Source organism: Populus alba, chromosome 4, assembly GCF_005239225.2.
Source record: "Populus alba chromosome 4, ASM523922v2, whole genome shotgun sequence".
NCBI lineage: Eukaryota > Viridiplantae > Streptophyta > Magnoliopsida > Malpighiales > Salicaceae > Populus > Populus alba.
Window position 1 is genome coordinate 13,855,261 of NC_133287.1, and position 15,604 is coordinate 13,870,864.

Consider the following 15,604-nt stretch of genomic DNA (forward strand, 5'->3'; position numbering starts at 1 on the left):
AATCTTTAAAGCAGTAAATTTAATTTCTTGATTTATAGTAAGCTTAGCCATGAAATCGTGGAAACTAAATGAATAAACAAATCGAAGAAGATGAAAAGATTTGTGAAAGTTAAAAGATTTCATAATAGATAATCTTTTGAGAAACTGCTTACAATCTGTACATGATATGTACAGTATGCTACAAAATTGTTTTCTCTAATATATATTAATCTGTCCCTTTTATGACCCATTTAAGCGAGAAGTGAGATCGATGAAGATGTCTTCCCGACAAGGAATTGTGAGACCACCCATTTGATGATCAAATCCAAATTCCTCTTCAGCTTTACTTAGCAGCTCTTGAAATGAAGGCTGGTTCAAGTGTGACACTGGAATCACAAATCTTTTCTTCTCTTCTTCTCCAACATATACTGCAACATAGCCTTTTCGAACATCCCTAGCTGGAGATGATCCTCGAAGAAGATTTTGCTTAGCTTGAAGAATACGAGGCAAGCGAATAGCCATCATTTTGTTTGGATGTAAATGTAAGAACAAGAAGAAGATTGTTAGGATTTTAGTAAGGAACAGAAAACTCTGATTCTTGATGAGAATGTGAAGGCTTGAGTTGGATTGACAAGGTAATTGAGTGCTGTATATATAGAGGAAAGATCACAAAACAAAAGAAGAGCACCATTGTGGATAATGGATCTACTGGTGTATGGTCATTTGGATGGGGTCTAATGAGAGACATGAAGTAGTGAAGGATCACATGGTATTGTCTCAAAAGCAAGACTGGTAACATACTGTCCCCAGCATTTTATGAGAAAAACAATCTACTCAGGACCCACTTGAAATTCAAGGAGTTAGCTATTATGAAGTCTATCTTAAGTTGTGACCACTTGAATACTGCAGACAACCTTGAGACATCTACCCTCTTGAATTAGAGTTGAACGATATCGAAGGATCATTTCTGTGGACGACCTCTTAGAGTTCAGGGCATGCTTCAGACGTCTAAGTTCTTTTTTTTGTTGTTGTAATGATGGGTAGAGGTCTTATGGACCACATTTGTCTTGTAAATTATAAAGCTTTTCTAAATCAGCAGTATGAACATGGATTATCAGCATTTATTGCTCTAGCAATATATTCGAACATGTAGCACCAGGAAAAGTAAAAGGGACAAAAACTTGCTAGACAAAACCATGTGAAGTGCATATGAGGTGCGTGGCACTGCTTCACCCTTTTTAGAACCTATCCTGCATTTCAGAATATCTTGATGCAACTGCAAATGACGAAGTTAATGTCGGTAACTGTTTCCAGCCATTGAATTTGAAATGTGGGTGCCACCAGGAACAGAAAAAGAGCATCAATGCTATCTTCAGGAAGGTTTCAACCTTTGAGGCCAAATATGTTGCGAGGCCTTTTATCTATTCACTGCTTTTCATCTGCAAAGGTTTTGGGTGAACTTTCATAAAATAATGGGGATTAAAGTTAAGTTGACCACTGCTTTTCATCATTAGACCAATGAACAGTTTGATATGACTATACAAATTTTTTAAGATATACTGAGAGCTTGTGTGGTTGATTTTGAGGTTGGATGGAGGAGGTATTTGTCTCTCTGGTAGAGTTTGCATATAACAATAGTTATCACGTGAGTATTGATATGTCTTTGTATAAGGCTTTGTATGATCGAAAGTCTAGATCACCCATATATTGGAATGAGGTTGGTAAGAAGAGATTGATGGGTGTTGATTTAATATAAATTACTTTGAATAAGATCAGGGTGATCCGAGATAAGCTTCGAATAAGTATGCAAATTACATGGGTTGGAGGAGGTATATTTTAGAGTTTTCAGTGAGTGACAATATGCTCTTGAAAGTCTCTTCCAACTAAAGAATATTCAGATTTTGGAATAAAGAAAAATTAAGTCATCGGTTTATAGGCCCTTTGAGATTTTGGAAAGAGTAGGGGCAATGGTATATATGCTTTTTTCTCTCTCTTAATTTGTCCTTCATACATCCGGTGTTTCACGTTTCAATATTGAGGACGTCCTTGCAAGATCCGTCTCATGTTTCGGAAGTTCAACTGGTTTAGGTGAGGAAGGATATGTCATATGAAGTACAATCAATAGGAACAGTGGATCGACAAGTTAGAAAGTTTTGGTCAAAGGAAATTGCATCATTTAAGGTTGTGTGAAACGAAATTCCATGCAAAGAGGCAATGTGGGAGCTTGAGTAGGTAATAAGTGGCAAGTTTTTGTACTTGTTTGATCATATGATGGTAATTCTTATGTTATTAAAGTTTAAATTCAAGGATGAGTTTTGTAAAACGGAGGGGATGTTGTAAAACCCATATTTTAGCCCATCAGACATAAACCCAAGAACCCAACCTAACCTATATATTTAAAGAGATTTTTTTTTCTAGAGAATTGGTTTTCCCTTCTCTTTTTACCTCCCTTACGATAGCTTTTTCCTAAATATACCAAAGAACTCAACTCTATCTAAAGTTAAACTTTTTTATTTTAAGAAGGATATGAAGAAACAAGTATCATGACTCCCTCTTCTGTTATTTTCGAATGGTGATTAAACATCATATCTCCAGTAGCTCTTGAATGAGTGAATAATTAGGATATGGATGATAGCATAGGGGTTAAAGACAATCTGAATCAATTCATAAGAAACATTTTCTAGGGTGATTTTAATAGTTTATGGATTAAAGAAGTGTTTGGGATATGTTGATTTGGTAATTTGACGATTTAAGATGTTTAATTAATATTTAGGGTATTAATTTGGCTTAAAGAGAACCGATTTGAGGACTAGAGTTGTGAGTTTTTAAGGAACACGTTGAGTTTTAAAGATTTGAATTTTGAAAGACTAATAAATCAAGATTTTGAAATCCTGATCAACCAGTCAACCTGTTTGTTTGAATCAATTGAACAATTGGCATGATGATATCAGTTGAGTTGTTGATCAATTTTGGTTGACCGGTTCTTTTAGGTTTGGTTAGTTTGGGAAATGTTTGGGATTAATTAGATGGATTTTTTTGGTTTTATAATTACATTTTGGTCTCTAATCTTAGAATTATAATCTTTTATGTTATCTGATTTAAGTTGTTTTGAGTTTTTTTTTGCATTCATTATAGGTTCTGTTAACATTCTCCTAGCAATCTTAGTAATCTCCAGTTTTACATTTGTCGGTCTCTTGCTTCTAGTTTCCAAGTAAGTGCAATAATTTATATAAGTTGATTTATTTTCTAGGTGCAAATTTGTATTCGCATTGTATTGATTTAATTCTATTTGGTATATTATTTGTTTGCTTTGATACACACACACTAATATTTGTTATTTTTGAACATCAAGATACCCGTTAGAAATTCCATTCTAATAGAGAAAAGTTAATCTATATACACTTAGTAGTCTGTATATATGCTTAATTGGTGAGAGAGACATTAGATTGTGACGATTAATCATTCCATAGTTATCGAGGTCGCAAACCTTTTTTGTTTATATATATATATTTCGGTTTTTATACTTCTATTATATCAAAATTTCTGGTCTATAACATATAAATATCTATAATATATATTAAATGATATTTCTTCACCAAGTTGGTTAAACTCACCACTATATTCTAATATTATTTTTAAGGTTCTTAACTTTTGTTAGTTCGTTGATTTTTATATAAGAGTTCCTCCTACTTCATTTATTGGTATGCATTGTTTGCTTTTACAAGACTTTTCTTCTAATTTTTTATTAATTTGATGTCTTAGTCACTTCATTATTATGCAGCTTTTATTCAAGTTTGGATTTTTATTTCAAAGATTGAAATTTATGTAATGCAATAATACTTATAATGAATTTTTTTTTTTGTTTCTATTTAATGATGAGAAATTTTAATGTTTTTATCTAAAAAGATAACATGACAGAGAGCGCTTCAATTTGCCATTAGTGCAGTTTTGTCTAGCTAGTAGGCATTGCCGATTCAATCTGAATATATTTTGTACTAATATAAAAAAGATTGATGATAAAAATCATTTCATGTGAAATGTTATTTCATTCTTTCATCACATCAAAGCAAAGGATAAATCAAGAAGATAATAAAGGTAACAATAAAGAAAATCAAATTCTATAGATTTAATATTTATTAAATATTTGATTGCTCCATAATTATTCTTAATAGTTAATATTTATCCTCTAGATTTATTCAGAAGGCTCCATAATCTTTTCCTCATATTATCTAATATACTCTTAAGATCGAATTGAATTAATTGAACATTGCTCATTAGAATGACAATGATGCGGGAAAAGAAATCCTGGATGATGTGGTATTTTTATGATTTAATTTAGACCAATTACTTTATTGTGTTGTATTTTATTTAACATGCTCAAAATTTGAAAATTTTTGTAAGAACGCTTTTTTCTATGAAGTCAAATATTGCTTGGCAGTGTTTTCTTTGAACTTATTTTGTTTTTTTCTTCGGTGATAATCTTTAAAGCAGTAAATTTAATTTCTTGATATATATAGTAAGCTTAGCCATGAAATCGTGGAAACGAAATGAATAAACAAATCGAAGAAGATCGAAGAAAAGATTAGATTTGTGAAAGTTTAAAAGATTTCATAATAAATAATCTCTTGAGACACTGCTTACAATCTGTACATGATATATACAGTATGCTACAAAATTGTTTTCTCTAATATATGTTAATCTGTCCCTTTTATGACCCATTTAAGCGAGAAGTGAGATCGATGAAGATGTCTTCCCGACAAGGAATTGTGAGACCACCCATTTGATGATCAAATCCAAATTCCTCTTCAGCTTTACTTAGCAGCTCTTGAAATGAAGGCTGGTTCAAGTGTGACACTGGAATCACAAATCTTTTCTTCTCTTCTTCTCCAACATATACTGCAACATAGCCTTTTCGAACATCCCTAGCTGGAGATGATCCTCGAAGAAGATTTTGCTTAGCTTGAAGAATACGAGGCAAGCGAATAGCCATCATTTTGTTTGGATGTAAATGTAAGAACAAGAAGAAGATTGTTAGGATTTTAGTAAGGAACAGAAAACTCTGATTCTTGATGAGAATGTGAAGGCTTGAGTTGGATTGACAAGGTAATTGAGTGCTGTATATATAGAGGAAAGATCACAAAAACAAAAGAAGAGCACCATTGTGGATAATGGATCTACTGGTGTATGGTCATTTGGATGGGGTCTAATGAGAGACATGAAGTAGTGAAGGATCACATGGTATTGTCTCAAAAGCAAGACTGGTAACATACTGTCCCCAGCATTTTTTGAGAAAAACAATCTACTCAGGACCCACTTGAAATTCAAGGAGTTAGCTATTATGAAGTCTATCTTAAGTTGTGACCACTTGAATACTGCAGACAACCTTGAGACATCTACCCCCTTGAATTAGAGTAGTACTTTATAGAAGGATCATTTATGTGGACGACCTCTTAGAGTTCAGGGCATGCTTCAGACGTCGAAGTTCTTCTTCTTTTTTGGTTGTAATGATGGGTAGAGGTCTTAAGGACCACATTTGTCTTGTAAATTATAAAGCTTTTCTAAATCAGCAGTGTGAACATGGATTATCAGCATTTATTGCTCTAGCAATATATTCGAACATGGAGCACCAGGAAAAGTAAAAGGGACAAAAACTTGCTAGACAAAACCATGTGAATTGTGCGTATGAAGGACTTAGTTATACTTTAAATGGGTTAAATTAATTTTATTAGGGGCTTAATTGGTGAAAAAATAAGTTTGGGGCTCAATTTGGACTTAATTAAGAAGATTGAAATTTTAGAAAACCAAATTTAATTTTTACCAAATTAATTGGTTCAAATGAGGGGTAAAATTGCAAGAAAATCAAAATTTTGGGGTCAATTAAAAGTTAAATTAAAAAAATTTATAATCAGGGATTATTTTGCAAAAAGTTTCAAAGAATTTAGAAATGAAATCGAAATATAAATTGGAAAGTGTATTAAAATACCTGATCGGATTGAGAAAGATGAATACTTTAGCAAATATTAATTTCGAAGAACCTGAATTGGTAATTGGTCAAAAGTCCAAAACTCTGAATGAGATTAAGATATTTAACTGAAAATGTTCAAGACTGGAAGTTCATGTTTAAGCACATCATGTGCCTTGGCAATGATCATTATAGCAGATGATCGTTTTCAAGTAATTAGCCTCAACATCTTTTCTGTAAGAATTGTAACAGCTGGAGGAACAGAGATTTACAGCTACTCTTTCCCTGACAGTAAATTTTCCTTGGTTTTGAACTATACCGGGATGGACGCAAGTTTTTGACTTTTAACATTATACAAGCAAAAAAGAACTTGACTTATCTAGGCCTTTGTCTATGATGAGCTGATGCTGACACCATAAAAGATGCTTACTTAGTTGTTAAAGTGTGATCGGGATATATTGTTCATTTGTTTTCCTTTGAGGACAACGTCTACAGCAACATGAAAGACTGCTAAAATCCATTTTCAGATGAAGAATCTTCATTTCTGGTGCTGGAGGAACACAATTCGAGTAATGATCATGGCGTAGCGCATTTAACATAAGTAAGAACTCACAAGCGAAGTTTCTAAGAGAAAAAGTACTCATTGATTAATGCTTCTGCTTTCTAAATTGAAACACAATTTGACAAAACAGCAATAATGCTGTGAAGCATGTTCATTTACTTGAAGAAAAAAGGTATCCGAGAAAAGGTCTGTACATGGTGCTCATAAGTGTCTTCTTTACAGAACTGTGTTAGAGTTGATCTATCTTACTCTCTGCTTTTATGATTAACTTAAGCAAGAAATGACATCCATGAAAATCTCTTCTCTGCATGGAATAGTGAGACCGCCCATTGGATGATCATAGCCGAATTGTTCTTCAGCTTGACTTAGCAAGTCTTGAAATATAGCTTGGTTCAAGTATGATACTGGAATTACAAATCTCTTCTTTTGTGTTTCTCCAACATAAACTGCCAGGCAGCCCTTTGGCACACTTGAAGCTGATGGTGATAGCTGAAGCATTTGCTTAGCACGTACAATAGCAGACAAACGGAAACCCATTATTTCAAATGGATGAGCAAGGAAAAGAAATCTAAGCAGACTTATTGCACAAAGGAATTTTTTTTTATTTATTTACGTGGGTGTCCGGGCCAGCTTGTGCGCACTACGACTAATCCCACGGCTCACTGAACATCCTGCAAACCCAGTGAACATGTAAGGCACCGCGGGGATGACAGACGTGCACGGTGAGGTTTGAACCCAGGATGCAGAGGAAGAGAACAAGTCCCTTCAACCGCTAAGCCAAGACCTCAAGTGCTGCACAAAGGAATTTTGATTCTCAAGGTTGTGAAGGTTTGAGTTGCTTGTGAACCTAAACATGTTGGTGTTTATATACGTGAAGATTTGCAAGATAGAAATCCCCTTATGCAAGAAGCCGGTCGTCAAGAGGCCCCTGGATGTGGTCTAGTCAAGAAATTAGCTCCAGCGATCACATGGTTGTGTCTTCAACCTAATTATCAAGAATACAGGCCTGACTGACCATTATTAATTTCTATGAAACATTATGACCCCACTGCTCTATTAACTATAAAGTTGTAGTTAAATTTGAAGTTATTTAAAGAGGATAACACTAAGTATCCAAATCACAATAGACTGATATTTTCTTTACTTTTTTGTCATATCAGAGACCTGCTTAAGTCATCTGCTATTTCTTTTTTTAATATTCAGACAACATGTCCACTGAATTTCTTCTATTCATATTATCACATGTTTATCAAATTCAAATATGTGAACCTGTAAAAAAAAACCAATTTAAAGTAAAATTTCGTGGAAATTAGCTGACATCCTCAATTCACATTCTATACAACCAAGTCAGGTTTCCTGCAATAAGTGATATAGAACCAGAAAGTGATAGCTAAGAACCTTTTCTACAGGTAAAAGAAAATTCATCAATAGCAGAACTTGTGTAGCAACTTACAACCATATCATATCTGACACACTAATTTTCATATCAATTAATAGACTTGCTGGACCGGACACCATGAAGTTCACATGGCCTCGCCCTACTGCCAGTAATGATGAATAGCCACCTCAATAAAACATCGTACGGAGAAGCTTTTCCTTTGAGGAGCGATCACCAACAACAGTCTCTATATATGATAGATGAGTGATCATTTTCAAGAGGTTTGCTTTTACTGTTGTGCCAAATGTGATCACTTACGTCCCGTAGGATTGCCTAGAACTAACAGTCAGCTAGCCAAGAGTGGCTTCGTGGTCATAATTGTATGAGTGTCAATTTGTGATCATCGAAAGATTTGAAGATAAAGTTCTGCAGTATTTCTCTTCTCATGAACAAACAATTTGTGTGCGAAGCTGAAATGAATTCGAGCTGAAATGCTTGACAGAACATAAGCAAGTCAGATTTATTTCTAACCGAGTACAAAAAGGTACATGAAGATAAAGGAAATATGGATTTTTCCTACTCAAGTCTCCATCACCACTTGCTTTGCACGACTAATGTACGAAGCAGTCTCACTGTAATGAAATTAAATAAAATTATCAGTTGTCAAAACAAATTTGAGTGGCAAGCAATAATTTCAGGGGACCATTGTTGAACAGTTGCTGTCGTAGATGCTCTCCTTACTAAATGACCCATCTATATCAGAAGTTACTAAATTGAACTTGCTTTAGCCTGGTGGTCTTACACGAACTATTTTGGGCCAAATATTTAGATGGGGATAACTCAAGGCTTCCATGAGAGCAGTTTAAAGCAGAATCTGTTCCTTTAGGCATAAGTAATGGGTTCGGACTAGTAACGTGTTTGGGATTGTGATAGTTGTGTTGATTTAAAGTATTTTTTATTTAAAAATATATCAAAATAAAATTTTTTTATTTTTTTTAAATATTTTTGATATCAGTACATCAAAACGATCTGGAAATATAAAAAAAAAATATTTCAAGCAAAAAAAAATTAATTTTTTTAGGAACGCGGTGCATCCAAACACACCCTAAGTTTGATGCTTATAATATATAGAACAACCAGTATTTGTTAAAAAAACTAGTTCAACCCAAAAGCTTAAGTTGTTAGGTGAAGTTTTTAAGTTTATGATTTATTATATTATTCTCTTACACATCTCTTCAAGTGAAAATCCTTTAGGCTTGAAACTTGTATAGACTCACACTATCTTGTACTTAATTTTTTATCAAATAAATAGAGGTGTTGAGATTCGAACTCATTACTTTTTGGTCATCAAGGCTTTGATACCATATTAAAGAGCCAATTCAACCAAAAAGCATGAGTTATTAGATGAGGTGTCAAGATAACATCTCTAACAATATTTTGAAGATATGATTTATTATATTTATTCTTTAACAATATTTTACAATACAATCTGTATGTTTTTGATCATGTATGATAAATATGATTAAAATCTATAAAAGCAAACCTTAACAAACATTACAACCTGTTATCTAGAGAACTATGGTTGAAGATGGAACTAGAGTGATTCCAAACTTAGCATCATTCAAGTCTATCATCTCACTGGACAAGCCTTCTAAAGTTGTGTTCCCCTACTTAAAGAGCATTACCACAATTCACCTTTGGTATGTGATATGGATAGACAATTGTTACCTTAAAGCAATTTTAGTTAGCAGGTGATGGCAATTTTGTTGGAAGAAGGATAGGTATGATAAAAGATCAAAACACAATAATGCAAAGTTAAAAACTCAAGAATAAAAAATTGAGAGGAAACTATATTTTTTTTAAGTTTTTTCTTTCTAAGCTCTCTTGAATATTCTCTCTCTTTGTATTGCTTTATAGTGCTAAATTATAAGTTTTTTTATAGGTATAAAATCCTAATATGAATAGGAATTGTATTCTTCCGACTTAACCAGATGATCGTTTCTCAACTGGTCAACCATTTCAACATATTCCACCTAGTTACTCTTCTCAACCGGATAACATGTTCCCAACCAGTCAATCGGTCAACTAATTTACAAAAATCAACTTACTTTCAACATTCCCCTTTAAACTTGATTTCTTCATAACTCCCAACATGTCTCTCATCTTGATAAAAACATCATATTTGAGTGGCATTGTGAAGATATATGTGACTTGGTCTTGTGTCTTCACATACTTGACTACAACTTCCGTGTTTGCAATGCAATATCATATGTAATGAAATCTTGTGTCAATATGCTTACTGTCATCATGAAATAATGGATTCTTTGTTAATGCAATGGTTGATCAGTTGTCCACATAAATTTCAGCAGGCTTCTCTTATGGCATTCACAATTCTTTCAATAATCTTCTTATCCATATGCAATGACAAACAAATAATGTAGTAGCTACATATTCAGCTTCATATATTGATGAAGTGACTATAGATTGCTTCTTTGAACTTCATGTGAATGTTGTGTCACCCATATAAAGAATAAAACTCGTAGTGCTCTTTCTATCATCCATATTTTCAGCCCAATCACTATAACTATAACCCACAAGTTCAAAGCTATTATAATAACCATAGAACAAGCCAAATCAATAGTACCTTTAATATACCAAAAAAGTTTCTTCACTGCTTTGAAGTTTCATAATTGACTCCATAAATCCACTCACAAAAAAAAAATTATTCATACGAGTGCATGTCAAATGTCTCAAACTCCTCACCTAAGCTCTTGAATGTTGTAGAGTTTATCTTCTCTCCTTCATCATTCTTTGACATCTTTACTCCACACTCAACCTGAGTATTTACTTTTGCACAATCCTTCATCTTGAACTTTTTATGAACATCCCTCGCAAACTTCTCTTAATTCACAAAAATTTCATCTTCTCCTTGTTTGACCTCAATCCCTAAATAGTAGGACATGAGACCAATATTCGTCATCTCAAACTTCTTGATCATTGCTTGCTTAAAGTCTCCAAATATCTTTGGATTATTTCCTATAAAAATCAAGTCATCTACATACAAACATACAATAAGAGTATCACCACTTTCTTTGATATTTACATAGATAGCATATTCATAGAGGCATTTCACAAATTCATTCTTTAAGAAATAGCCTTCAATACAACTATACCAAGTCTTGGGGGCTTGCTTCAATCCATAAAAGGCTTTGTTCAACTTTAATACCTTGTTTTTATATCTCTTCACTTTATATCCCATGGATTGCTCAATGTAGACCTCTTCTTCAAGAAAACCATTAAGAAAGGCTGATTTAACATCCATTTCATAGATTCTCTATCTATGTTAGGCAACAATGGCTATTATTAATCAAATGGTCTCTAATCTAGCAACGGGATCAAAAACCTCATCATAGTCAATCCCAAGCTTTTGACTATAGCTTTTTACCACTAACCTTACCTTGTATCTTTTAACCTCTCCTTTAGCATTCTTATTTTCTTTGTAGATCTACTTGACACCAAATGGTTTTTTTCCTGTTGGTTTAGGAACCACTTTCATGTGTCATTCTTCTTAATTGATGTAATCTCTTTATCCATAACAATTATCCATTTTTCATCCTTTACAGCTTCTCCAAACACTATAGGATCACATGTAGCAAGTTGATAATACAATGTTACATCATCATCAATAGATTAGTTATCTCATACAAGTCATCAAGGCTTCTTATCTTTCTTGGTAGACTAGGTAGGCTGCCACTATTAAAATTTCCACTAGAAGAAGAAGATAAAGGTGAATTTGAGTTCATTGGTGATTATAGAGGTGTAACTATAGGTTCTTGATGATCTTCATATCTCTCCTTCTCTTTATCAAGAACTGGTATAAATTCATATTTCTCGCCATCATCTACCTTCCAATCCAATGTTCATCCTTCATTAAATTCAATATCTTTACTAATCACTATCTTTTCTTCGTTAGGATTATAAAGCTTGTACCTTTAGACTTTTGATCGTAACCTATAAACATCATCTTTTTGCTTCTGTCATCTAGTTTGGTCCTTACTTTATCATCTACATACATATAACCAATGTTTCCAAATACTTTCAAGTGAGTAGCACTTGGCTTTCTCCCATTTCATGCCTCTGGTGGAGTCTTGCAATCCACACCTTTAGTTGGAAACCTATTTGACAACTAGATAGCATAATCTAAAGCTTCAGCCCTAAACTTTGTAGGCATTTTCTTGGTTTTGAGAATGCTTCATACCATCTTTAGGATCTTCATACCATTTTCTCCACGCCATTTTTTTATGGGGATCTAAGCACTATTAGGGGTCTCTTTGTACCATGATCTTCACAAAACTCATTGAAATCATTAGAAAAATATTCACCCTATATCTGTCCTAAGTGATTTTATAGACTAACTACTTTCTTTTTCAACTAATACCTTACACTTTTTAAAACAACTAAACACATTAAACTTTTATTTTATGAAGTATACCCAAGTTTTTCTACTATAATCTTCCATAAAAAGTACAAAATATAGATTTTTACCAAACAAACATGGTTTGATAGGACCACAAACATCTGCATGTATCTCTTGAAGATGTTTACTTACTCTAGATGTAGACTACTTTTGAAAGCTTTTGTGGAATTGCTTACTCACTGAACATCCTTCACATAACTAACTTAAATTTATAATGGATGGTAGTCCCTTTAACATCTTCTTTTGTGCCATCATCTTCAAGCTATCAAAGTTTACATGCCCAAGTCTCATATACCAAAGCCAAGTCTCATCTTTCACACATTCATTTAAGTATTTACACACATTTGTCTCTATGTTTAGCAAAAACATTATGTGCTTTGTCATGGTTATATCTGCAATCATAGCTCCATAAGTATCAAGTAATGTCAAGGTATGATATCTCATCTTAATCTCATAATCCTTCTTCAATAATTGTTCCAAAATCAATATATTGCTTTTTACAATAGGAATATAATAGACATCACCAATAAATTGATGAATTTTATAAGAATTGTACATTTTTTCTTTGATGGAAATCTTTGAATAATCTGCGAATGTCACTTTACCTTTAATTAATTCATCAAGCTCTATAAGCTTATCTTTATCTCCATGCATGTGATTACTGACACCATTGTCTAGATACCACATGTTCCCTTTAGCTTGCATTCATTCATCGTAGACTAGTAATAGAGTGGCTTCTTCCTCCTTTTCTATAATAAGATTGATATTCTCCTCAACCCTTCTGGTTAGATTCCAACAATCCCTGGCATAATGACCTATCTTTCGACAATTATAGTATTTAACCTTTGTTTTGCCGAACCTGGATTTCAGATTGCCACTATTAGTGTAATTGTTCAACCAATTTGCTTCATGTGGTCAATCGGTTGACCTATTGAGGATGCCACGACCTTCTCTTCCTCCTTTTCCTCTACCTTGTCCACATCCTCTACCCTTTTAAGTATATCCAAAGCATCTTGCATTGAAAAAAGTGATTGAGATCCATACCTTATTGAATTTCATTGACTCTTTTCTCATGGGCTTGTAATTTTCCCATGAGACCTTAAATTGTAAGAAAATCCATATTTTGTGACTCCTCTATTGCAACTACAACATAATGGAACTTCTTTTGCAATGAGCATGGGATCTTCTTTACCACACATTTTCTTACATCTTCTTCCCATATCTCTTTTTTTGATAGTATATGGCCACACTCTAGCCAAGTAATGTGAAATATTCTCCTATTCCAGCATATGTAACTTTTCAAAATCACCTCGTAACTTTTTATCAACGTAACTTTCTTACATTGTCAATTCTTTGGTTTGATCCTTGCAAAACTTCTCATACTTGCTTGGTGATGGTTGTGTTGGCCATTATCTCAAAAGTTGCATCATCCAGACATTTGTGGATAATTATGAGTGCTTATTGATCCTTTCTTAATGCCTTTTGCACAACCTTTCTTTGGCATGAAGTCAATATTGCTCCATCTATAGGCTCCTCAAAGCCTTTTTCAATTATCTCTCATATATCTTGGGAACGTAGCAAAGCTTTTACTCTAATACATAAAGTTTCATAGTTATCCTTTGTCAATGTAAGACACTGAAATGGGAAGTTTGGATTGAATGTCAAATAATCAAACCTAAGCTCTAATATCACTTGTTGAAAGAATGATAGGTGTGGTAGAAGATCAAAAAACAATAATGAAAAGTAAAAAACTCGAGAATATGAAAAAGATTAAGAGAAAAGTATATTTTTATTAAGTGTTTCTCTCTGAGCTCTCTTAGCAATTCTCTTTCTTTGTACTGCTTAATAATATTGAATTATAAGTTTTTTTTATAAGCATAAAATCCTAGACAATCAAGGAATTAAACTAATACAAGAAAATTCTAATCTGAATAGAAATTGTATTATGTCGACTAAACTGGTTGCCTGCTTTAACTTATTCCTTCTAATTGTTTTGTCTCAACCGGTAGACCTATTCCTAACTAGTCGACAGGTCAACTAATTTCTAGAAATCGGATTAATTTTAACAAATTTATCTATAATTGGCATTTTGAGATCTAAAGTAAAATTGACTAATTTCTGCTATTAGTAGCAGAATCACGTTTGATTATTTGGTCAACTTACAAGACAATCTCTACAACATCCAGCATATAGGGCAGGAAAGGAGTATTGTCGAAAAATATAAAACCCAGTTCTGAAGATCATTTTTAGGAGGAATACAATTCAAACAAAATGGAAATAATACATATAAAAAAAAGTAAAATAATTAATGCAATGGAAATAGACAGAGAACAATAGAGTATGAGGACAAAATTCATTGATTAGAGCTTTGCTCTTTTCAAAATTCAATTACAGTTCGACAAAGCGGTAATAACATCCAGTTCTGTGTTATACCATGAAACAAGTTCATTTCTCAGCAGAAGAAAAGATATAAAGAAAAAGGTTTGTACATGGAACTCATTACAAAACTGTGTTAGAGTTGTTGTATGCCATTATCAACTTTCATGGCTGATTTAAGGAACAAATGACATCATGGAAAAGGTCTTCTTTGCAAGGAATGGTGAGACCGCCCATGGGATGATGATATTCGAATTCTTCTTCGGATTGACTAAGCAAATCCTGAAATATTGGTTGGTTCAAGTATGATATTGGAATTATAAATCGCTTCTTTTGGAATTCTCCAACATAGACTGCAAGGCAACCGTTTGGAACATTTGAAGCTGCTTTGCCTGCCGCAGATGAAGAAAGCTGAAGAAATTGCTTGGCACGTAGAATAGAAGACAAATGGAAACCCATTTTTTGGTACAAAAGGGAAGCAAAGGTCTTGAAAGACTTATTGAAAAAAAGGAATTTTTTATTCTCAATAATGTGAAGACTTGTGTTTCTTGTGTACCTAAATGTGGGTGTATTTATAGATACAATGGTATATTGCTAGAGATTCCATAGCTAATGCAAGTAGCCAGTAGTGAAAAGGCCCTTGCATGAGGTCTAGTCAAGAAATTAGCTCATGAGCCATCACATGGTTTTGTCTTCAAACTAATTATCAAGAATTCAGGTCTCACTCACCGCTAGTCATTTCTTGGAAACATGATGACCCCACTAATTCTACGAAATACATAGGCCTACATCAATTTGAAGTTAATTAAAGAGGAAAACACTAGTTATCCAAATCACAAAATAAGCAGACATTATCTAGTTTTTCAGTGA

The 15,604-nt window shown here is 33.3% G+C and overlaps 4 protein-coding genes across 4 annotated transcripts; all 4 read right to left on the reverse strand.

Annotated features, from left to right (window-relative positions):
* Positions 1-99: 99 nt before the first annotated feature.
* LOC118028939 (auxin-responsive protein SAUR24-like) lies at positions 100-645 on the reverse strand. Its single transcript, XM_035032690.2, has one exon. The coding sequence runs from the start codon at positions 502-504 to the stop codon at positions 220-222; it is 285 nt and encodes a 94-aa protein (XP_034888581.1). The 5' UTR covers positions 505-645; the 3' UTR covers positions 100-219.
* Positions 646-4,566: 3,921 nt separating this feature from the next.
* Positions 4,567-5,179, reverse strand: LOC118028940 (auxin-responsive protein SAUR24-like). The gene has a single exon (XM_035032691.2). It carries the CDS (start codon positions 4,970-4,972, stop codon positions 4,688-4,690), a length of 285 nt encoding a protein of 94 aa, XP_034888582.1. The 5' UTR covers positions 4,973-5,179; the 3' UTR covers positions 4,567-4,687.
* Positions 5,180-6,620: 1,441 nt separating this feature from the next.
* Positions 6,621-7,320, reverse strand: LOC118028945 (auxin-induced protein 15A-like). The gene has a single exon (XM_035032696.2). The coding sequence runs from the start codon at positions 7,038-7,040 to the stop codon at positions 6,768-6,770; it is 273 nt and encodes a 90-aa protein (XP_034888587.1). The 5' UTR covers positions 7,041-7,320; the 3' UTR covers positions 6,621-6,767.
* A 7,390-nt stretch (positions 7,321-14,710) lies between these two features.
* LOC118028944 (auxin-induced protein 15A-like) lies at positions 14,711-15,254 on the reverse strand. Its single transcript, XM_035032694.2, has one exon. The coding sequence runs from the start codon at positions 15,191-15,193 to the stop codon at positions 14,900-14,902; it is 294 nt and encodes a 97-aa protein (XP_034888585.1). The 5' UTR covers positions 15,194-15,254; the 3' UTR covers positions 14,711-14,899.
* Positions 15,255-15,604: the final 350 nt, after the last annotated feature.

Excerpts from the sequence above, each read along its gene's own strand:
- LOC118028939 (XM_035032690.2), bottom strand. The coding sequence starts at position 504 with ATGATGGCTATTCGCTTGCCTCGTATTCTTCAAGCTAAGCAAAATCTT.
- LOC118028940 (XM_035032691.2), bottom strand. The coding sequence starts at position 4,972 with ATGATGGCTATTCGCTTGCCTCGTATTCTTCAAGCTAAGCAAAATCTT.
- LOC118028945 (XM_035032696.2), bottom strand. The coding sequence starts at position 7,040 with ATGGGTTTCCGTTTGTCTGCTATTGTACGTGCTAAGCAAATGCTTCAG.
- LOC118028944 (XM_035032694.2), bottom strand. The coding sequence starts at position 15,193 with ATGGGTTTCCATTTGTCTTCTATTCTACGTGCCAAGCAATTTCTTCAG.